This window comes from Xyrauchen texanus, chromosome 24 (genome assembly GCF_025860055.1).
Source record: "Xyrauchen texanus isolate HMW12.3.18 chromosome 24, RBS_HiC_50CHRs, whole genome shotgun sequence".
Classification (NCBI taxonomy): domain Eukaryota; kingdom Metazoa; phylum Chordata; class Actinopteri; order Cypriniformes; family Catostomidae; genus Xyrauchen; species Xyrauchen texanus.
In genome coordinates this window covers 27,345,231-27,368,579 of record NC_068299.1, presented here as the reverse complement: position 1 = coordinate 27,368,579, position 23,349 = coordinate 27,345,231, and the positions used below count along the sequence as shown (strand labels likewise).

Below are 23,349 nucleotides of genomic sequence, written 5' to 3'. Positions count from 1 at the left end.
CTTTAAGTCAGTCAGAGACAGACCTTGTAAGGGAGGAGATAATGCTCAGCATATACATACTCCAGTCCATTCTACAGTCAGGCTGATAGAATGTTGGAATGCAATGAGGGGACCTGTAGGTTATAAAACCTGATAAATGTCGAAGGCGAGGCCCAGCCCGCCGCCGCACAAATATCTTAAATGGGTATCCCACTCGACCAAGCCCACGAGAAGGCCATGCTCCTCGTAGAGTGAGCTGACGCCTAAGGGGCATTGAAGGCCCTTGGCTTCATAAGCTAGCTCTATAGCATCCACTATCCAGCACGATATTCTTTGCTTTGAGACTGCGAGACCTTTAGTGCGGCCGCCAAAGCATACAAATAATTGTTCCGTCTGTCTGAACAGGGCAGAACGTTCCAAATATACTCTGAGCGCCCTGACCGGGCAGAGTAAATTAGCGTCGCTTTCGTCTGCTGGGGACGATAGCGCTGCCAGAGATATCACCTGTGCTCTGAAGGGTGTGGAGAGCACTTTAGGAATATACCCATGCTTTGGCCTAAGGACAACTCTGCAGTCGTTAGGTCCAAATTCCAGGCAAGCAGCACTTGATGACAGCGCGTGCAGGTCGCCCACACTCTTGACTGAAGCGAGCGCCAGCAAGAGCGCAGTTTTGCTGTTTAAGGTGCACGGTTCGGTTAGAGGTTCTAACGGGGCACTCTTGAGTGCGTCCAGGACCGTGGCCAGGTCCCAGATCGGCACCGAGGGGGGGGCGAGGAGGGTTCATCCTCCTAGCGCCTCTTAGGAAACGAATGATTAGATCGTTTTTCCCTAATGAATGTCCTTTATCAGGATTGTGCGATGCCGCTATGGCAGCCACATAGACTTTGATCGTGGAGGGTGTGCGGCCCGCCTCCAGCAGCTCTTGCAAAAGGCGAGTACACTTGGTATCTCACACGATTTGGGGTTCAAGCTCTTGGTATCACACCAGTCACTGAACACTTTCCACTTTTGGGCATATAAGCCTCGTAGAGGGTGCTCGCGCCTCAGTGATGGTTCTCAAAACTCCACTGGGGAGGTTCTCGGGAACCCGTTGAGGGGCCATGCATGGAGGGCCCTCCATAGAGTGCAGGGAGCTCAACCTAAGTCAACCCTGGCGATTTATATACGAAACTACCGTCATGTTGTCCGTTCGGACCAGGACGTGTTCGTTTTTCAGGTACGGCAGCAGGGCTCTGAGAGCCAAGGCGACCGCCTTCATTTCCAGACAGTTTATATGTAGGCGCTTTTCTGGGTTTGACCAAAAGCCGGAGACAGGCCTGCCCTCGTAAAGGGCCCCCCATCCTATTTTGGAGGCATCTGTCGTGATCATTTTTCTCCGCGTGTTCATGCCCAGACTCACGCCGGTTTGATACCAGTTGATGGCTTTCCAGGGCGTCAGGGTTTTTATACAGCCGTGATTCGCTCTGATCAAAAAGTGACCCGAGCGCCACGCGTGAGTGGGGACATGGCTCTTGAGCCAGCGCTGGAGAGGACGCATGTGCAACAATCCTAGCTGGAGTACAGCTGATGCCGAGGCTATGAGACCGAGCATTCTTTGAAATCGTTTGACGGGGGAGCGCGCGCCCTTTCTGAATGATGTTGCAAGGCGTCGAATAGAGAGCGCGCGCTCTGATGAGAGGCGCGCTGTCATCTGCACTGAGTATAGCACTATTCCCAGAAGAGATATTCTGGCTGGGGGATAGCACGCTCTTTGCAAAATTGATTCTCAGACCCAGGCATTCTAGATGGCTGATAATCCAAGATCTGTGCGTCGTTAACTGACCCTCTGATTGTGCTATGATTAGCCAATCGTCGAGGTAATTCAGTATTCGCACTCCCGCTGTCTCAGGGGAAAGTGCCGCATCCATACATTTCGTGAATGTACGGGGGGGCCAATGATAGGCCGAATGGTAGTACTGTGTACTGGTATGACTGTCCCTCGAAAGCGAATCTCAGAAAGGGCCCGTGGTGAGGCGCTATCGGGATGTGAAAGTAAGCGTCTTTCAAATCCACTGATAGAAACCAACCCCCGGGGCGAACTTGCGCGAGGATATGTTTGGTTGTTAACATTCTGAACAAGCGAATCATAAAAGCTTTGTTCAGATGTCTGAGATCTAGGATGGGGCGGAGGCCACCATCCTTTTCGGGACGAGAAAATAGCGGCTGTAAAAACCGCCTCGCTCATAGAGGGAGGAACAGTTTCTATAAGCCCTTCTCTATCAGTTCGAGCACCTCGGTGCGTAGAACACGTGACACATCTTTCCTCACTTTCGTCTCGACCACCGCTGAAAAGCGGGGTGGTCTCGTGGCGAATTGAAGTGAGTAACCGTGTTTTATTATGTTCAAAACCCATTTTGGCATGTCAGGGATTTTTTCCCAGGCTTTTGCTCGCACAGATATGGGCTGAAGTTGGCTGGGGGCGTGTCGCAGTGACGTATGGGCCCCACCGGCAAATTGCCTTGTGCTAACACTGAGTTTACAGCTCCCAGAGGCGCAGGTGCGCGCTGAGCAGCCGTGTTGTGTGCCGAGTGCAGGGGTGCGTGTGAGCTTACAGGCGCGCACGCTATCTCCGTAATGCTCGCATCGTGAGCTGGAGAAATGTTTGAAACTGTATAGACAGTGTTTACAGGTGGGGGTGCATACATTGTAATAGGCACGCGCGCCACTTTCATAAAGCTTCCCGCTCTTAGCGGGGAGTTTCTTGGCTCGCGCGTCGCATCTGTGATGCTTGCGGCATGAGACAGAGAACTGTTTGAAACTGTATGTGCAGCGCTTATGGGTGGGGGTGCATCTACTGTAGTAGGCACACGCGCCACTTTCATAAAGCCTCCTGCTCGCGGCGGGGTGTTTTTGGCCATGCATACAGTGTTTGTAACTGTGGGAATGCGCACTTTAGTTTGGACACGTGACCCCTTAGTAACACAGGCAGAAAATGTGCTAACACTGAGCTTACAGCTCTCAGAAGCGTGGCGCGCTGAGCAGCTGTGTTGAGTGCCGAGTGCAGGGGTGCGTGTGATATTACAGGCACGCACGCTATCTCCGTAATGCTCGCAGCCGGAGAAATGTTTGAAACTGTATAGACAGTGTTTACAGGTGGGGGTGCATACATTGTAATAGGCACGCGCGCCACTTTCATAAAGCTTCCGCTCTTAGCGGGGAGTTTCTTAGCTCGTAGCGTCACATCTGTGATGCTCGCGACATGAGCCAGAGAATTGTTTGAAACTGCATGGGCAGCGCTTATGGGTGGGGGTGCATATACTGTAGTAGACGCAGCGCCACTTACATAAAGCCTCCCGCTTGCGGCGGGGTGTTTTTGGTCATGCATACAGTGTTTGTAACTGTGGGAGTCGCACTTTAGTGTGGACACGTGACCCCTTAGTGACACAGGCAGAAAATGTGCTAACACTGAGCTTACAGCTCTCAGAGGCGCGGCGCGCTGAGCAGCTTTGTTGAGTGCAGGGGTGCGTGTGAGATTACAGGCGCGCGCTATCTCCGTAATGCTCGCAGCAAGAGCCGGAGAAATGTTTGAAACGACCGTGTTTACGGGTGGGGGTGCATACATTGTAATAGGCACGCGCGCCACTTCCATAAAGCTTCCCGCTCTTAGCGGGGAGTTTCTTGGCTCGTGCGTCGCATCTGTGATGCTCGTGGCGCGAGCCAGAGATCTGTTTGGAACTGTATGGGCAGCGCTTATGGGTGGGGGTGCATCTACTGCGGTAGGCACGCGCCACTTTCATAAAGCCTCCCGCTAGCGGCAGGGTTTTTGGCCATGCATACAGAGTTTGTGTGTAGGGGTGCGTGCAGGACAGCAGGCACGCGCGCTACATTTATAGTATTTCCCGCTTTTACTGGGGAAGTGTTTATAACTGTGGGAACAGTGCTTGTGTGTAGTGGTGCATACATGACAATAGGCACACGATCTACATTTATGGGGCGTCCAGCTCGAGCTGGGAAAGTATTCGGCACTGTTTGGACAGTATTGATATGTGGGAGTGCGCACTTTAGTGTGGACACGTGACCCCTTAGTGACACAGGCAGAAAATTATTCTTTTTGTGATTTCTGTGTGTTGCCGTGAAAACGGCGTTTGATTGCAGGTGAGCGAGTTCTGTGACTGGCCCATTGACTGCTGTACAGACATTTCCAGCCGCCTGTAAGGGGACTGGGTAATGTTTTACACGTTTTGCTCGCTGCAGTGAAGCGTTCAGCGAACTCTCTTACCGTGCTGGTGCCCGTGCCCGTGTCCGCTAATGTCGACGGCGCAGGGTCGAAGGCCGAGCCCGGCCAGTCGTCGGATGCAGCGCCAATTGGAAAGGCTGTCATCCTTTTCACCGTCGTCCCCTGGCGCGCCGAACGAGATGAGACCCACCGTTCTGTTGGAGGGGTGCTGGTCCGTCTGCGTGAATTGGACTGGCGGCAGGGAGTTCTCGGGTGGTGGTGAAGCACGCGGGGACTGGCCCGGCGTGACGTCACTGAAGTCCGCGTGCTCTGGCGGCCTCCGTGAGCAGCGCTTTTTCTTGCGCGGCTCGAACAGAGGGGACGGCAGCATGGTGGTAGCAGGCTCGTTCGCGGCGAAGGCGGCGAAGCGAGCGCGCGGCTCGTTGAGGCCCAGGGAGTCACATTCCGGGCATCCGCCTCGAGTGAAAGCAGCTTCTGCGTGGTCAGGTCCCAGGCAGCGAGTGCAGATAATGTGACGGTCCCTGTCAGGAAGAAGGCCTCTGCACGAGGCGCAAGTCGAAGGCATTTGGAACAACGCCTCGAATTTGCTCTTTTACTAAATACAAAAATTGTCGCAAAGGCGAACACTTGCAAAGTAGCTTAGTAAAAAGGATATAGTGATGCACGCCGGATGGCGTAGCAGAAGGCTTCGAAGGCGGCTGAAGGCGCCGGCGTCCTCTTAGCAGTCCTGCTGTAGGCTTGTCAACGGCGGACGAAAGACTCCAACAATCCGGAGGATCCAGCGAAGAGGAGGTCTTCGCTGAAGGAGATTAAATCTAAAGGAACTCGTATGACGGGGTGCCCATTATATAGCCTGGCTATGCTAATTTCGGCGGGCTCTGAGCGCGCGAACGCGAGGCGCGCGCCCATTGGTCGTGCGTTCAGAGTCGCCCCGTCATTGGTTCGAGCAGTTGCCGCAGCACAGCCAATGACCGAGCTGCCTCGCTCATTACTGTCTGCTGTGCAGCTGCAATGCGTTTTACATAAAGACTTCAATATTTCTCGAGAAACGGAGTTTTCCCATAGCGTAAGCTACTTACGCAATAGGAGAGACCTCTCGATAGGGAACTCTGCTGTATGTATGTGAGATCATCAAAAATGAGTAGGTGCACTGTTATCCTTAACAATGCAGGTGTGTGCAGAGCTGAAATACACTTTGTGTCTTGGGAATACTTCATCCATTCATATACACACCAAGGCTATGAAGAGTCGACATAACTAATGATAAGGAACCCTGGCCAACCTGATTCATGTGTGGGTGTATGCAAGGGTGTAGGTTTGGTCTGAAAGTTGGTAGGGACATTGCTAGGAGGAAAATAATGTTGGGGTTAAGAAAATTAAGAGTCAGTCTAAATATAGGCAAAATAAAAGTATTTTCTTATATAACAATTCTAATATAATTTTCTCTGACAAACCAGATTAAATATTAGGATGGGTTTTCTTTTTTTTTTTTTTTTTTAAATCTAAACAAACTTTAATAGTAATTAAACTGAAAATAAAAACATAGTATATTAAGTGGTAAATGTGGTAAATATACTATGTGGTAAACTTGCCCAAATGTTGGTCGAGACATTTCCAATTTTCTGAAAGTTGACAGGGACATGTCCCTACCATCCCTACCTAAATCTACGCCAATGGGTGTATGTATCTAACCTGTGTGTGTGTGTGTGTGCACGCGCACACAAGCTAATGCATCATATGTATGTCTCAAGTATACAGCATGACTGGATTGGAGTGTCCAATTTTATCATCTTCTTGCTATTTCTGAAACAATAAGAGCTATAACAAGCCACATGGTGTATTTATTTTACTGTGGCTGTGAGGGAATGTGTGTGTATGACAAAGTGAAAAAGAATAGGCCAGAGAGAAAGACTGTGTGCATTCTCTATATATGGTCTACGGCACCTGCTTCCTGAATCAATAACATATAACAGCAGGTCTTCAAGAGGTGAATTAGAGCTTAGACATAACACACCCCAAAACCCCTCACACAAGCTCACCCCAATAAACCACAAACACTCACTACCTCCAAACATTTACACAATTTACATTTCCAATAACAGGAGTATCTATGACATCAAAAGTTGATCGTAAGATACTTAGACACCATAACATGGTTTTAGGAAAGCAGTTTTCTTTCCTGTGTAACATATTTCCTATTAAAGAAGAATTTTAGTGGAACGCATCAAAGGGTCCGTCCTTTTAAAAAATAAAATAAAATAATCGATAGACTTTAGTTTACGTTACAGCCATAAACAACGTGCTACATAGTAGTTGGTTGCAGGTGGAATTAGGGGGAGGAACATTCGCATTCTAGAGAGCATTCAGAAAGGCTGTAGACTTTAAATGCTCTATCTGCTAAAAAGGATAATTTTGTCAACTTTTAGGAGAACACTAGCATAAAGATGATATCAAAGCTAATAGACATGGACTAAAAGCCACTTAAATTTTAGTTTTCATGGAGTCTTTAATGATTCATTCATATGCTTGTAAATCAAACTGTGTTATTACATGTTTACTTTTGGCTATTACACAAGCAAACCATCTTACCTGAAGAATGTGACAAAGAACTGAACCAAATCCATGAAGTTACTGTGTTGAGAGAAAGCAATCTGAAAGAAAGAGAAACAGGTATTTTAACTAGAGAATAAAATGCACATGCTTGTGTGTCTTTTGGTCTGTCTAAATAGGACATGGAAGCAAATGTTTCATTTCTAATTGTATCAATACTGCCATCTGCTGATACCCTCCCTCTCTCTCTCTCTCTCTCAATTCAATAAAAACAAGCAATTCTACAATTTGAGACTTTCCATCCCAAAGCAAATCTAATTACCACAAGCAATCAAGTACGTAATACCTACAATACGGTAATACACTGGATTTCCAATAACTAGGAGCAGAAAGCAAGAGGAAAGGGGTAAGAGTGAGATGGGGCTGTCGGTTTGAGGAAAAGGAAATGTTGTTCTTTGCGTAAAGCAATATTTCACACTTGTAATTTTAAAGCGAGTAGCACCGTCTTAAAACCCTTGGTTTTAAAGCCCTGCTTCAGAGCAAATTTAACACAGCTTTTGCAGTGCTACAGTGAGAAAAAATGTTGTGCTAGAATGTAATGGTGAGTTGTTCAGCAAAATCCAACCAATGCTAAACTGCCTCAGTGCTTAAATATTTTAACAAATTTTGTGCAACACTTGCGCAGAGCAAAAACGTTCAAGTTTCATTTAGTTTCAGAGTCACAGGGAAACTGTTAAAAAAGTTGAACTGTATGGCCAAACACTCCGCTGCGCTTTACTTATATTTTTTTGGTCTTTGATTATCATTTTTGTAGTGCTGGACTTGTCAAATAAGTATTAACATCATTACATACATTTGTAAATAAGAGCACTGACCTGAGGTTTACAAATGTGTGTAATCTCAAATTCAAACAGTGTTTGAAAAGTACAAACAGTGGAACCAAATAACCCAGGATCATGTTAAAATGACACTGGGTTAACAATTTCAAGCGTGAAATATAGTTGCAAGCAGCGACGACGGGCCCAAGCACAACTGGTACATTTCCACCTGGTGGCTTTCAGAAAACAATGTAAGGTGGACACATGCATTTGGAATTTAACATTATTCTAAAACAATTTGAAGAAATATGGGTAAATATAAGAGGACTATTTTAAAGTCTGTTGTAAGAGCCACACTTCCTGCTGCAAGGTGGTGGCGATATGACCGCGAACCAAAATAGTCAAATCCATGTAATTAGCCCCAAGAATATGCATACATCTCACTTTTGTTCTAAATCACACATTGCACACATTGATTCGCCATGGCTACACCGTTTGAAATATCAAAAATCCGTTCACAATTTAGCATCTTCAATGTCTTTGCTTAATGCTGCCTAAATCCAAAATATCCGACTTCCTGTTGGGTGGAGCTAATGACTGTAATTTTGAAGGTTGTTGACCGTAGAAGAAACAACCCACTACTTTTGTCAAAAGGTTACACTACAGAGCTCCCAGGCCATGCCCATTTACTAACTTTTGCAAGCCTAATGGCCGACAACTCTGATGTGTGTGCAACATATAATGAAAATTCAAGCTTGCCAAGTACCTCAAAAACATGTGAATATACATAAGGAATAATGCCATTAAATGCATTGCCATGGCAACAATATTTAAGATATCAAGAATCCCTTCCAAATTTTAATTCTACACTGTCTTGACATTACTCTGAAATATCCCACTTATGTTTACCTGAATTGCTTCAAATGTTTTTAAAGTCTGTCAAAAGTACCACACTTCCTTCTGTCAGTTGGTGGCGCTATGACCCACAATAGCCACATCAATGTGATCAGCCAGCAAGGCCAAACATATGGTTACATTTTGATGTAAATCACACAATGCACACAGAAGATATGATACACTTCCTGGTTCCCATTTTTTTAATGTTACTTTATCACGTCGCCATGGCAACACCGTTTGATATATTAAAAATCTGTTCACAATTTAGCATTGTCAATGCCTTGGCATGATCTCACCCAGATTTGGTACCTGTAACATGAATCCCCTAAGACTTTTTCAAATTCCAGAGCATGCATTTTTCAAACAATCCAAAATGGCCAACTTCCTGTTGGGCAGAGCTTATGACTTTCAGCACGAAAGTTGTCCGGCTTGATGAGATCTATATATGTACAAAGTTTGGTGACTGTAGCTCAAAAGGGATATGCTACAGAGCCCCCCGAACTTGCCCCTCTTCTAGGTGGCGCTACAAAGCCCCCTCTACATGCCCATGTATGAACTTTCGCCAAGCCCTAATAGCGACAATTCTGACATGTGTGCAAAATCAAAAAATATTTGAGCATGTTAAGTGCCCCAAAAGCCCCCGAAACCTTTAGGGCTTGGTCCCTAATAATAATCTTTTAAAGAAAAATAGGGCCTCTGCATTTTCAGTGCCTAAATATAATACATTTTAAAGGTCTCAGCATTTATGCTGCAGCGACTACAGCCAAAATCTTCAAACATTTGCATCACTTCCTGTCCTTTCTATTTAGGGATGCATAGCCTTAAAACTATCTACCATAATGGGGAAAGAGGACATATCTCCACAATCCTGTCACTGTCTCTCCATCTTTAACCTGCTTTCAAACAAGCTCACGCTTCCCTCTCTTTTTCTTCAGGCATTTCCAAAATAAGCACAGGACCTTCACTGTGGGAGGCAGGGAGAGGGAGAGAGAAGGCCAGATGTCCACAGCGTGGAGAGTAAATTCACACAGAGCTCTTATTGAGCAGATGCTGTGTGCTGATACAGCCTCTCTCACATAGCAAAACCCCCATGCTCGCTCACACACTCACACACACTCTCTCTTGTCAATCACACCTGACAATCTGAGTCTCACATGGGCATTCATGCTGTATGTGTGACAGAAAAGACTATATGTATATAGCTGATGTTAGTCACATTTCAGGAGAGAATGATTTCATGTGAAAAACCTAACCTAATATGGAACGATTTGGTTTGCAGGAAATCCGATGGAACAAGTGAAAGCTGTAATTAGTTTGTAAAAGTTCCCAAGTTTTTACTTACAACTCAATTTCTAGTGAAAAAAATAAGTAGTTTTTAAATATTTGCTTTGATATGTCAAAAGTTCACCTGAATTTGTATTAGATCATTAGACAAGACACGGTGCCATAGAAAGCCCATCAGAAACCAGCATCCTTACAAGAGGCCTTCATATGCAAATCGCCTGTGAATTAATTGACTTTCAGGGCAGTGAGGCATCAAGGCATCTGCCTCAGCTTTCAGACGAGGCCACTGTTCCAATAAACAGACAGTCCCCAAACACACACCATTGGCTGAACCACATGTTTGCTCAAACAGAGCATGTTTTGAAAGTGCCAGTGTTTACACTCTTCAAAAACTCAACCTATGAATAGTTTAATAATAGTTGTCTCCCCACATTAAACTGTGAAAGGAGAAAGTATGTTGTTAATTTCACCATTAAAATGACTTGCACTCAGTTTAAGATATGTTTAACAAAGTCAGCAAAAAACCAACGAAAACTCCTACTACATCCCCGTTTACCACTCACACACAAACACACTTTCATTCCACCGTCCAAAAACTACACACGCCGAGAGTCTCTGACCACAGGCAAAAAGAAAACGAGGACGAAACAGATGTCTTGAAGACAGAGTAAAACTGCCCTAAACTTTCTGATCTATCATATTCCTCTCAGGCTTTTTCCTCTATCTCTGTTTTAGTTTCTAACTCAAACGAGCCATGTGTTTCAACTTAACATTCCTTCTAACACTCTCAGACTCTAGTCTGCCATGTTTACAGAGAAGGTTTATAAAGCTGCGTTTGTCTACAGCCCAAACTCTCTACTCGATCTCTTCTAAACTCCTGACAACAGTTCCTCTGTGCTCCACAGATCGACCCCTCTCACCCACACTCAAGTGCAGATCCAAACAAAGTTTTGTTGGACAATACGTGGCATCCAAAGGTGAGAAAGAGAAGGGGAAGGTGAACGAGATAGAATAAACATTACCTGTCTGAAATTCACCCTTTCTCCATGAGAATGTGCTCTAGAATAGTGGACGGACAATCAGACACACACTCTGAGTTCAGCGTCCTAGCACAGGGTTAGTTAGCTCTCCAACAGCAAAGGAAGAGAGGAGGGGGAAAGGAAATGAGGAGGAGAGGAGAGGAGAAGAGGGAGGGAAAGGAAAACTGTGCTAAATCATTTCCAGACAAGACAGCGAAGGCCAAATAAAATATATATATACCAAAAAAGAAATGAAAGAACAAAATTCTCACAAGATTTGCTGCTACTGAGGTTAAGGTACGGGTAGGTTTAGTGTTAGGGGTAAGGTTAACGGTGTAACTACAAATGTAAATGGTCACACTTTATATTAGGTGTCTTTAAATACTATGTACTAACATTAAAATACATGCAATACAATATTTACTGTGTAGCTACATGTTGTTTTGTAAAATTCTACCAAGATTCACATTTGCTGCTACGGAGGTTAAGGGACGGTTAGGTGTAGGGATTAGAGTTAATAATAACACATTAAAGAAGCAAAATTTATTTATTTACATATTTCAGTTTCAGTTGCCAGATTAAATACATTTAGAATACATTCCGCCTAACATTATTAACTCTTTCCCCGCCAGCGTTTTTAAAAAAAGTTGCCAGCCACCGCCAGGGTTTTTGATGATTTTTGCTAAATTTAATGGCCCGCAGAATATTTTCTTCCATGAATATACGAAGATGCTATATATCAAAATAAAGATCTGAGCCTCTGCTTTTAGGCAAAAAAACCGATTTTATTTTATCTTCATTTGTTCTTTTTTTATTGCCACTTGAACAGAGGTAGGTTTTGTCAAAAACAACATTTCGGACAAAAAGCTTTATCAAACAAGTGCTTTAGTATTAGTATGGTGTACCACTTCACGTTTGAGACGATCGCAGTCTGTTTCTTTGATCAAAGAGTTGCATACTCTTTCAAAACATGCGCGCGGGTCTTCCTTACCGTATACCACCTAAAACACGGATACCCGGAAAATTCCGTGTTTGGCGGGGAAGCGTTTTTTTCATAAAACCCGGAAAATTCCGTGTTTGGCGGGGAAAGAGTTAACAGGCCATCAATAATGCAATATTTTTGTATGTTCATGCAGTTCATGCATTTTCAGTATTTTTCATTGCTTTAAAATAACTACAGTAATACAGCAACAGGCAGATTTCATCTCTCATCTGTTACTACTAATTGTCGTTTGGCTGTTCGGATCATTAGTCATCTACTCCTCCGTAGAGTGCTCACTAAAACCGGTTCACTCAGACAATTCATTTCAGCTTCATTTTGATTCAGATATCATTGAAAGTGATAGAGTCATTCAGTTGTTGTCTCTGTAAACAGTCTGTCCTTTTCTACCAGTTTGCTTTGCGGACCCTTGGCAAACAGGAGGGCGTTATCGCATTGACAGAATGACAGGGTAATAAGCCAATCAGAGCAAATTGGAGGTTCCTCCCCTCACATTACTTTTCACCAGTATTTCTTGGTTACCCCCAATACCAAATCTGATATCAGAGTGCTTTACACAACCTTTAATCTCATATTTTGTAATATTTTATTTGTTTTACTTATTTTTTTTACAGTTGATTATTTTTCTCATCCAATTTTTCTGAGGTGGCACAGGCTCTCTTACCTCCTCTGAGAAAAAACACCCACTATTAATTCGGACAAGTTATTATTTTCAAGATAAAGTAATTTCAGCATTTTCCACGACATTCCCATGACTGCAAAACTGCTTTGCAAAATTCCAGGTTTTCTAGGACATGTGGGAACCCTTTTACATGATTTTCACAGACAACTGTGACATTTGCTCTGTGAAAAATAAGTTTGAGAACACAGTCGCTACAGCTTCTCGCATTTTTTTAGAGCAACCTGCCATGTCAATTAGTCAAGACACTTATATATTTGAAGGCAAGAATGAATCTTATGTGAGCACTCTTTAAGAAATATGTCAGATCAAATGAACCTGAAACCAGCCTAATTACACAGGGTTTCCTTTAGTCAGAAATATGTTGTTTGCACATTCCTTGTGTGGGCATACAAACCAAATCACCTGAATTTTGACAGGCCAGGTGAAGTTGCTAACATAGACGTAGAAGGTAATGTTGGGGTTGCCACGAAAATCAAACTTCTCATTGGAGAAACTATCCTTGAACTCCTTTATGTTACTCCGGGAGACGATAGGGACTTCCTCACCAGCAGTCCCAGCTGCTCAGAGACAAACAGAAGCAGGGTGACAGGAAGGAATGACAGATGCTCATGTAGGATAACAATGTTAACAATATATGCGTAACATGTGTCAGGGATTCATACCTGCAAAGTTGGTTGCCCATGTGATGTTAAGGTTAAAGTTTTTAGAGGCATTGATGAACATGTCCAGGTCTCGATTTTGCTGCAAAGACAAAAGATTTTATAATGTTTAAATGCATTAAACATATTTTCTCCAAAAGTCAAAGCAGGGAGAAAAAAAAAACATGCAGATTCAGTCTAGCCTATTAATTAATTTATTAAAAATGATTGGTACTGGTCAAAATATTGGAAGAAGAAAATATAAAGGCATATGTTTTTATATTCAAACAGTATACTCTTTCTATGCCAGGTTACAAAAAAATCAGAAACAGTTAACCATCTTTTCTATTGTACATCAATGTTTTGATAGCTGATATCACATTAACACCCCATCTATTCCGGATGCGTCCATTGATGTTGCGTTACATGACGCAATGGTTTGAGGCTGTCTAGACTAAAAGTGTTGAAGTGAACATTCGAAATGACATGCAGACAGCATGGACCAATAAGCTGTGAGCTCGAGAAGACTTCATCAACGGTTAAATAGATGAAAATCCAGTATATTATGTATTTTCAACAGAAGTCCACAGGTATAAAAATTATCTTATTATAGAATTATTATGGTATGTATATACACATGTGGTTAGAAACTAAAATTTGAATTAGTAGACCAGACAACAAAAAACATCACAAGATAACATAAATGTAACAGTCATTAATGAAATGGGTAACATATCAAATTAATGGCAGAAGGATTTACACGTATGGTATTTGGTAAGTAAAATTATTTTATTTCAGACGGACAGGATAATAAAGTGGCTGGAGTACCTCTGCGGGGCATTTGAAATAGAACACGGCACCCATTTACTGTCAGCACTATGCCACGTGACGTGCCGCAATGGACGCTTCCAGTGTAGACAACATCATTGATAATAATGGAAAGATATGCTTCTGACATGACACGTCACTTGCGTCCAGTGTAGACAGGATGTAAGCATGCACAATTCTAGACTGATTTACTACTACTTAATGTGAACAACAATAATTGTTTTAAAAACAAAAACAAAGTTTAGATTTCTAATATCTCACATCAGTTATGAGCCACAACATAAAAATACTTATTGGTTACCAGTGTCAGTCAAAATGTCTATATCATCATCAATGTCAGCCAAAATGTCTATATCATCATCAAGAAATCATTGACAATTGCATGGTCCTGATCGTACATAAATTCATCATGCAGTTTTTCCTCTATTCAGAGATTCTCACTTGACTCTGTTGAACCGTGTCGGATGAATTTACCTGAAACTTCAGCGATAACAATAACATCAGACATCTATCTTTATGTAACACTACCATGTCAATCAGTTTAGAAGGAGTGTGATCATATCAAGATTGGCCAGGTTTACAAACCTATAATACATGTTTTATTAAGGGCCTGTTTATTGCCACTGTAAAACTCAAGGAAGAACTATGTCTTGTCAATGTGACACACCTCATCAGGATTTGCCACAAAGTTGATGGCAGTGTAGTAGCGGTCGTCCTCTTGAGACAAACTGAAGGTAAACTGGTAATCTATCAGCAGAGTGTCTGTATGTGAGAGAAAGACAAACAGAGACAGTCGCACATGTGAGAGAAAAACAAGAGAGAGAAAAGTCTGAGAAGCTAAAATGTGGATACATTCAAAGATTGATAGACACACACACACACCCCCTCAGGCTCAATCAGGTAAAAAATGAGCAGTTCAGAAAAGAACTAAATGACTCAACTGACCACAATATGAACAGTCATCAGCTGCTGCAATGACATACTCACAATAACACGTTCCCTTCAGAGGGTTGCCCTGGTAACGATTTTCTACCTCACACCTGAGAGAAAGGCAAAAAAAAAAAAGACAAGACGAGTGAAAATGAGAAAGAAAATGGCTTGATATCAAGATATGCAAAGAATCTTCATTGACAATGTACTTTGTTTGACAAATATAGCGAAGGCCAAGATCAAAAGAAAGACAAAATGAGTGTTTTGGAGTATGTGTGTTTTTATGTACTCACTGATGGCAGCGGTCTCCTTTGATGCCCTTGGTGGTACAATAGCATTTGCCGTTGTTAGAATTGCACTTGCTGGCATGGCCATTGCATTTACAAGCTGTGAATGACCAACATACACATATAATTAAAATAATATTTCATCCAAAAATGTTAATTCTGTCATACACATGTTGTTCTAAATAAAAAGACAAAAGAAGCCATTAGGCAGAATGTTATAGACTGACAACCTCAATCACCATTCACTTTCAAGTACATGAGGATGAGTAAATGACAAGATGGGTGAACTAACTAACTTTTGTTTTGTCACTCAAAAGAGTGAACTGTATTTGGGCAGGAGGTTGTGTTTAGACTTACGTTGACAGCTTCCTCCATTTGTGGGATCACCATAGTATCCAGAGATGCAGCTCTCACACTGATTGCCCATGGTGAGGTCCTCGCATCTCTCACAGACACTCTCATTGACACATGCACTGTGCCCATTACACTGGCACGCTAAACCAGAGAGAAAAAGCAATTCAACATAGAACAATTATATGATGACTGTAAAACTATAATAATAAAAAAACAACATGATTTTCTGAAGACACACACCAATATATTCATCTACAAACAGGGCTGGGTGATATGGCTAAAAACTAAATATATATTTTACAGCCTTCTGGTGATATTTAACAAATACCTAGATATGCGTGTATTTGTTTTAAAATGACTTCTACACTTTTTTTTTATGACTCAACCCTAGTTACAAATCACCTACATTTTATATTTGGCCTCCATATATATGCTAGAAGAAAACAAAACTGGAGGATATGTAGGCACAGTGACTTTTGTCAAAGATGTGATTTGTTGTAAATACCTCAGAGTGATAAATATTTATCAACATTTGAAAATACATTTACCAACATTTGATTAATATTCATCAATTAAATCATTAATTAATTCCATAAACACTTAAAAAAAAAAAACGAATGTAAAGCAAATTCTTATTACCTGGGCATTGGATAAAGGACCAGTTGTAATTGCTCTCAAGTGGACACAAGCTCACATTCAGCATTGGCTGAGGGGCCAGAATGAGGGATGGGCCTGATGAGGACGGGGCATGGAACAGTGTCTGGACTGGTCCACGGTAAGAGCCCTCTATACACTGGCCCCGACCTGTATTACTGGGATCAGTGCACCATCCACAGCCAGGCTGGTCCAAACACTGAGTACACGTCTTATAGCCAGAACAATTCTCCGCTTAAAAAAAAATTAAAATAAAATAATTGAATATATATATATATATATATATACTGATGTTCAGTCTTTGATTTACAAAGAGAAAACATAAGCAGGGCTGACAGGCATGAGAGAAAGAGTGACATACGTGGGCAGCTGTTCATGGTGTACCACTCCATACACTGGCCATAAGGGAAGGATGCCACATAGGCATTCGAGTCCACACACTGCCTCATGTTACTACACCACATGCACTCTGAACTCCCACTGGTGCACTCACTACAGGTAGAGCGCAGGGCACAGGGTGTCCGACACTGCTTTACACTGTGGTTAGCTGCGCAGAGAGAGAGAGAGAGAGAGAGAGAGAGAGAGAGAGAGAGAACCAAAGAAAAAGAATGAGAGAGATTAGAGAGGCGATATGAAAGTAGTGGTCAAATAATGGGTTTGAAATGGCTAATACTGTATAATATACAGTATAAACAGTGTCTTAATTATAACTGGTTAATTATTAAAGAAATTTGTTTTTAAATAAAGTTAACTTTTTGTAAAATGTTTTTCATAAATGTATGCCAGTGCAGTGTCTTAAAAATAAACACATGGTTTGATGTTTTGTTGCAATGACTAATGCAATGACAAAAAAAATTACAATGTGGATTACGTGTCCAAATACTGTACTTTTTGGGGCCACTGTGTAAAACACAAGTTATTGACAGTAAATACGTTTTAAATAATCACTTATTTTACACAATATTTACTCAATTCACAAAAATGTGTATTATTCACTCAAAACTGACACAAACTTCAACCGCATCTGTAAATGGTGCAATCGGTCAATTAATCTTTTTGACAGATATATTGTTCTATCACTATATGAATGATAATGTACACATTGCAGTACGCTTCATACTGTGTGTGTATTTTTCTCACTTGGTCGTTCACATAGACTTCCATTGACAGAGTTTACACAGGTCGCCGCCTTCAGGCCGTTGAAGGTAGGTTCAGCAAGGTACCCACAGAAGCCAGCGTCACTGGGCTCACCCGGCAACCACTGTAGTGTGGAGTTAGTAAAGGGGGACATGTCCTCCCAGCACCAGTATGAGACGTTGATCTTCCTCAGACCCACCCATGGCGTCACCCCTAATTCCAACTGTAGCACACATGTACGCGCACACAAACGCACACACACTTAATTTCCAAAAACTTTTTCATGAATATAACTTTTGGTATTACATACTGTTCCACAGCAGCTTCACAAAAAATTCTAATTACTTAGCAAGCCAAATGTGACAATGGCAAGAAAAAACAGATACTTAAAAATAAAAATTCAGTCATCATTTACTCATAGAATGTTAGCCTCAGCCATGGTTTACTTTCATTGAATCTTTTTTCCACACAATAAAAAGGTAATGGTGACTAAGGCTAACATTTGCTTAACTAATTTTGTGTTCCATGAAAAAAAAAGAAAATTATACAGTTTTGGAACAACATGAGGGGAAGGTAGAAGAAATAATTTAAATATTTGGGTGAACTATCCTTTTAAGAAAACCTTGGTAAATAATGACTATAAGTTTGGTAAGATCCAAACTTACCTGCAATGATCTGTTATGAATCTCTTTGAGGACAAACTGGACTTTCTTCTGAGTGGTGAGGGAAGCTAGCACAGCTTGGTGATTGCGACATGCCAGTTTAGCATTGTCATATGTGTCATTGGCTGTGATAAGCTTTAGACACGAATTCCCAACGAGATGCCAACTCTCCCCGCAGATATTCCCTAAAAAACAAAAACAGTACAGCACCATTGGATCATCTTGGGGAAATTGTTTACACAATTTGTGTGTATCCCTCACAAAAAGACATGTTAGGCAGAATGTAAGCCTTAGTCACATTTCACTTTAGTCTTCAAAAAAGATGAATGGTGATTGAGGCAAAACGCAACGAAAGTGAATGGTGACTTAGGCCAACATTCTGCAAATACTTTGTGTTCCACGGAATAAAGTCATACAGGTTTGGAAAAACATGAGGGTGACCATTTTTGGTAAACTTTCCCATTAATTTAGTTGTGTAGCTACTTTTATTTAGTTACTCTCCAACACCTTAGAGTCATTACCAGGTAGAGCGATGCACTCTTGATTTCTTGCCTCCCACTGGCAGTTCTGATCTGTGGCACAACTTTTACAGCTGGTCCTCTTATTGCAAACAGAAGAAGGGTTATCCTTTGGACAAGCCTCATAATCCAGTATCGACCCCTGCTGGCAGGGAGACAGATTATATACAGGTACATCAGAGCAAAGTCCTATGATTCAAAATTCATATATGTCTGTAAAGGTGCACTTGTACTTCAACACCTGACTCTATTAAATGGCTTTCAGTCATGGAATATTTGATGGTCAGTCTTACTCGGGGATCGGTGCAGTTGACATGGACAGACGCACAGACCGCGTTGCACCACTGGCAGCTGTTAGTGTTGGCTGTACAGCTATAGCAGTCTACATATTGCTCACATTTTTCACCGTCAACATCTAGAACAAACAAAAACAACTTGCACATAAGCCTTTAGATCAAAATAGTTTAAATCATGAGAAACATAAAAAGACTGTCCAAATTTAGGCTGGTAGTGAATGAATCCTTCCCAATGCCCACAACCGGGCAATAGACACCAACAACTGAAGAAATAACTTGTAATAAATCTGTACATGAAAAATCACAGATGTCCTATGTTAATAGTTGTAACTCAAATGTTGTTTTAAAAATGAATCCCTTCCAAATAGTGCTTAAGTGACAGAGAAAGCAGATGTCTTCATTTTCCACTTCACTTACACATTCTGGGATTGCAGTTGCTTCTCAAGCTCTCTGTGTCATAGGGCGCCGCTGCCTCCCTGGACACACAGGTGGAGGTAGTGGAGTTCCACACACAACTGACACCAGGCACGGCCGTCACACACTCCAGCTGCTCAGAGAATGCAGCGCAGCTCGCAGGAGTGAACTGCAGCACATCACTGAGCATCAGGCTGTTAAAGCCTCCATACACGTACATCACCCTGAAACACACACACACACAGAGAAAGAGATTAACCTCTCAGATTTGTGAAGGAACGAGAGAGGAGAGAAAGAGGTGGGAAGGCGGTGGAGCACTGAAGGACAGGTAGGAAGGGTAAGAAGTGTGAAGAGTAGGGATGGGCCATGATAAAAGGTAAAACCCTTTCAGATATGTCTAATCTTTAATTTATCCACTGTACCGCACCACCCATTCCATAGCTATACACAATTAAATGGATGTCTGCATAATTGCATAGTGTCTTGCATTGTTGTTGTTGTTTTAGTTACTAGAACACCGCTGTGTTCTTTCTAGATGTTTCTGAAGTTATGAATTCATCTTATGCAAATGTCCCCTAAGAAACACGTTCAATCGGGTTCAGGTCAACTTAAAATCAATAATTGTACAGAACTTTAAGACCTATTAGCCAGCTAGTCATTCAGGCAACTCACTAAAAAGTAGATTCTGAAAATATGTAGTACATTTGTACATCCCTAGTAAGGAGGGCAGTGAGAATGAGGAGGTACATAAAGAAAATGTTGGGTAGAGTGGTGAACAGAGGGACTGAAAACTTCAAACAAAAGCAGTGTTCTGCCTCCCCACAAAAAGGTCAGCATTGAACTGACGACACCAGGAATTATGGGCAAGAATCCAGCTCACATTAAAATCTCACAGCAGAAGGTCTTCTAAAAGAGATTTGTGTGGATAAGTGTGATTATGTACTGATGTATGGCTACTCATGTCATTCCTGGGTGGAATTTTCTCCATGTAAACACTGCTTTACAGATAGAAACAGCACGTCTCTTCCTGGTATTCTTGTGCAAATTATGCAAAACTGACATTTTCTTCTGTGAGATTTTTCAATGACTCTTATTGTATTACTCCATGATTTACATAGTCATGAAACGAGTTGAAAGATTGGATATTTTGCATATTATTAAATGTTTAATCTGATACGGATGTTTTAGCACATATAAGAACAGTGAGATACCCATTGTGAAACACAGCTGAGTGGCCAAAGCGGTTGACGTCATGATGAAGATCTGGATTGGGCAGCAGAGTCCACTCATCACAAGCTAGAAAAGAGAGAAAAAGAGTACATTTTACTCATCTCAGACACATCCATCACAATACACCATCTAATCTCAGTTCGTAAGAGGAGCTTAATACGAACTTCATCCATTTTCTGAGCTGAAACTTGATATTAAATCATCTCTTTCCTACACGTCAAATAAAAAGAATTAGTGGCCAATTCAACAGCAGTAAGAGAACCATGAAGAGAAATGATTGCTATTAACGCACCATGTGTGACAAGTCGCTGCCCTCTACTGGCAAACTTTGACAAATAAAATTCAGCATCCTGGTGTGTGACAATATAATTGAGTTCAGCTGGTAAAGACAGAGCAATTACCCTCAGGGCAGAGACAGACCTGCACTTAATTATAGATTACTGCAGAACTACTCTGTCTCTCAGAGGAGACAGTATTTTGAAAAGGACAAAAGAAGGAAATTTGCAGGAGTGGTACTGTATATAAAGATATATCCCAGCTTAATATGCAGAGTCAGCTATAGTACATAAGAGCTATAAGTAAGCCATTCTTAGGTTGATTTCCCTAAAATGTGTAAACACTGTGGCTCAAAGCATTGTTCTATTTGAGCATTCCCGATAAGCCCAACATAACAACAGTCGCTGAGGACTGTCTGTTCAAACGTTCGGTGGCTCGGTTTGAAAACAGTCAATATTTTTAGATTTGCAATTCTGTTTAGTGACACCAACTACAAACCACCTTCAAAGAGATGCTAAAAACTCCTCAAAGATGCTCTGTCCACCCACACATGAAATTCACACTCTCCTGCTCAAGTGCTGCTGTATCCAAGTGCTTGTAGTGATCTATTCTGATACCAGAGCCTCCATCATTATCTAAATGAAAAGCAATACCAGCAGACAGGAATGTCTCAGATTCCTGGAGATTACAAAACTCAAATGTGTCAGTCATAAATAATGACTTTAAATCACTCATCTTTCTCCAATTGCACCCCTGCAGAGTGTATTTCTATCTCTAATGGCTTGCTGGTATGAACACAGAAATCTAATTACGTTACTTCTTTTTTTTTTTTTTTAATTAGTATTTTTAACAATGTCCACAGCAAGTAAAAATTATTGTTAAATTGCTTACAGAAAGAAAAAAAAAATGGAAAAAGAAAATTATATGCTAATTAAATATGTTAATTATAACAATATGGTAGAGAAATAATAAATAAATAAATATATATATATATATATATATATATATATATATATATATATATATATATATATATATATATACATATATTCAGAGAGTAGGGGTAAGGGCGTGTGCATTTATTTAACAGTTGACATATAATATATGCACTGGAACATTCACAACTTCAAAGGTTCTTTCCACATTTTATTAAATATCTTGAGTTTGCCCATGAGATAGAATCTGAGTTTTTCTAAAGACATAAGGTCCTTTAACATGGCAAACCAATCTCCATATAGTGGAGGGCTATCTCCAACCCATTTAGTCATAATGGCTTTCCTTGCCAGCAGCAGCAAAGGATGAAAGTAAACACATGGATGTTGAAACTTGAACTGTTACTTTGCAAATTTCTGAAAGGGCTTTGCAGATTGAGAACAAAAAAATTACCAAATCTTTTTTCACTGTCAATGGAATGCAAAAACTACCAAGAGAATCTTTGCACAATTAGGTGAGATCTGTTTGTTGAATTTACTGCATCTATATGGTGATATGTAAACCTTATGCATTATTTTAAACTGCATAAATGGTGGCTGGGAGTTTAATGATGTTTTCCCATGAGACTGTGTCAATTTCAAATCCAATGTTTTTACTCCAATATTTTTTGAAGACCAGATAACTTCTCTTTATACTCATATAACATTGAATAGAATTTGGATATAAACCTTTTGGTTTCTGCACTGCATAGGAAGAATTTCTCCATAAAGTGGTATAGAGAAAGTGGTATTTACAATAATAAATCAACCATTTCTACTGCTAACATAGTGTCTAACTTAAAATATTTATATAAATTGTTTTGTGTAATATGGAACTGGGACATAAGCTTATAAATATTCATAAATTCACCTTTATGAAAGAGATCATATATATATATATATATATATATATGATCTAAGTTATATAATTTATACCAGCCTGTTGCAATGAAGAAAAATGTGATTCCATTTTAGAAGGACACTGACCTGGATTATCTACCAGTAAAGAAAGAATAGATAAGGACTGGTTATAATGGAAGAATATTTTAATGGTGGAGCAAGTTTGCAAAGTTGTATAAATAAGAAGAAAGTTCTTCAGTTCAGAGGAAATTGGGGTCTTCTCATCTAAAAGATGAACTAATGCAGAGTTTTTTTTTGCTATTTCAACCCAGGAAGAATCAGGAGGTTTATGTATCTGGTCCATAATTAACCTTGCCTTTATTACCCAAGCATAAAACCTAATGTTCTCTTACGAGAGGTTCTCTCGTATTGCGTAAGCTAGCTTACGCTACGGGAAAGATTCATCTTTTCTGAGATATTGAAGCCAAAAAATTATCCTTAATTTTTGTATCCATTGTCAACGCAGTGCGGCAGCTGCAGACCTTGAGCGGGCTAGCTAGCGAGCTCATAGGTTGCTCTGCACCAACTGCTGCAGCCTATAGACGAGCTTGGGCGAACTCGCATCCAATGAGAGGCGTCCACGCGCTCACTGCAACAAAGCCCGCCAAAATGGGCGTGACTAGAGTGCATATAAGCGTAGTTCGTAGGCTGGAACCCTGATTTTCATCTCTTCAGCGAAGCTCTTCGCATCTCTGAACTGGAAGCCGCGTCGCCGTTCGAGGGGCATCAAGCAAGCGTGGACAGCGCTCGAAGAAGCCGGCCGTCTTCACCACCTTCAGCCGTCCTGCGAGCTACGCCATCCGGCGACG

The 23,349-nt window shown here is 41.5% G+C and overlaps 1 protein-coding gene across 2 annotated transcripts in view; it reads right to left on the bottom strand.

Annotated features, from left to right (window-relative positions):
* Positions 1 to 23,349, bottom strand: part of LOC127617710 (attractin-like) — a 103,966-nt gene that overhangs the window by 28,224 nt on the left and 52,393 nt on the right. The window contains exons 11-25 of one of the 2 annotated variants that reach the window (XM_052089771.1): positions 20,375 to 20,459; positions 19,167 to 19,387; positions 18,747 to 18,868; positions 18,457 to 18,598; positions 17,939 to 18,120; positions 17,277 to 17,496; positions 16,498 to 16,683; positions 16,122 to 16,370; positions 15,486 to 15,623; positions 15,135 to 15,228; positions 14,899 to 14,951; positions 14,579 to 14,673; positions 13,108 to 13,186; positions 12,848 to 13,002; positions 6,785 to 6,846 (exon numbers count right to left, since the gene is read on the bottom strand). In XM_052089771.1, the coding sequence (XP_051945731.1) occupies positions 6,785 to 6,846; positions 12,848 to 13,002; positions 13,108 to 13,186; positions 14,579 to 14,673; positions 14,899 to 14,951; positions 15,135 to 15,228; positions 15,486 to 15,623; positions 16,122 to 16,370; positions 16,498 to 16,683; positions 17,277 to 17,496; positions 17,939 to 18,120; positions 18,457 to 18,598; positions 18,747 to 18,868; positions 19,167 to 19,387; positions 20,375 to 20,459 (2,083 nt within the window). The remainder of the gene's footprint in view (positions 1 to 6,784; positions 6,847 to 12,847; positions 13,003 to 13,107; positions 13,187 to 14,578; positions 14,674 to 14,898; positions 14,952 to 15,134; positions 15,229 to 15,485; positions 15,624 to 16,121; positions 16,371 to 16,497; positions 16,684 to 17,276; positions 17,497 to 17,938; positions 18,121 to 18,456; positions 18,599 to 18,746; positions 18,869 to 19,166; positions 19,388 to 20,374; positions 20,460 to 23,349) is intronic. The other variant, XM_052089772.1, reaches the window with a different exon arrangement.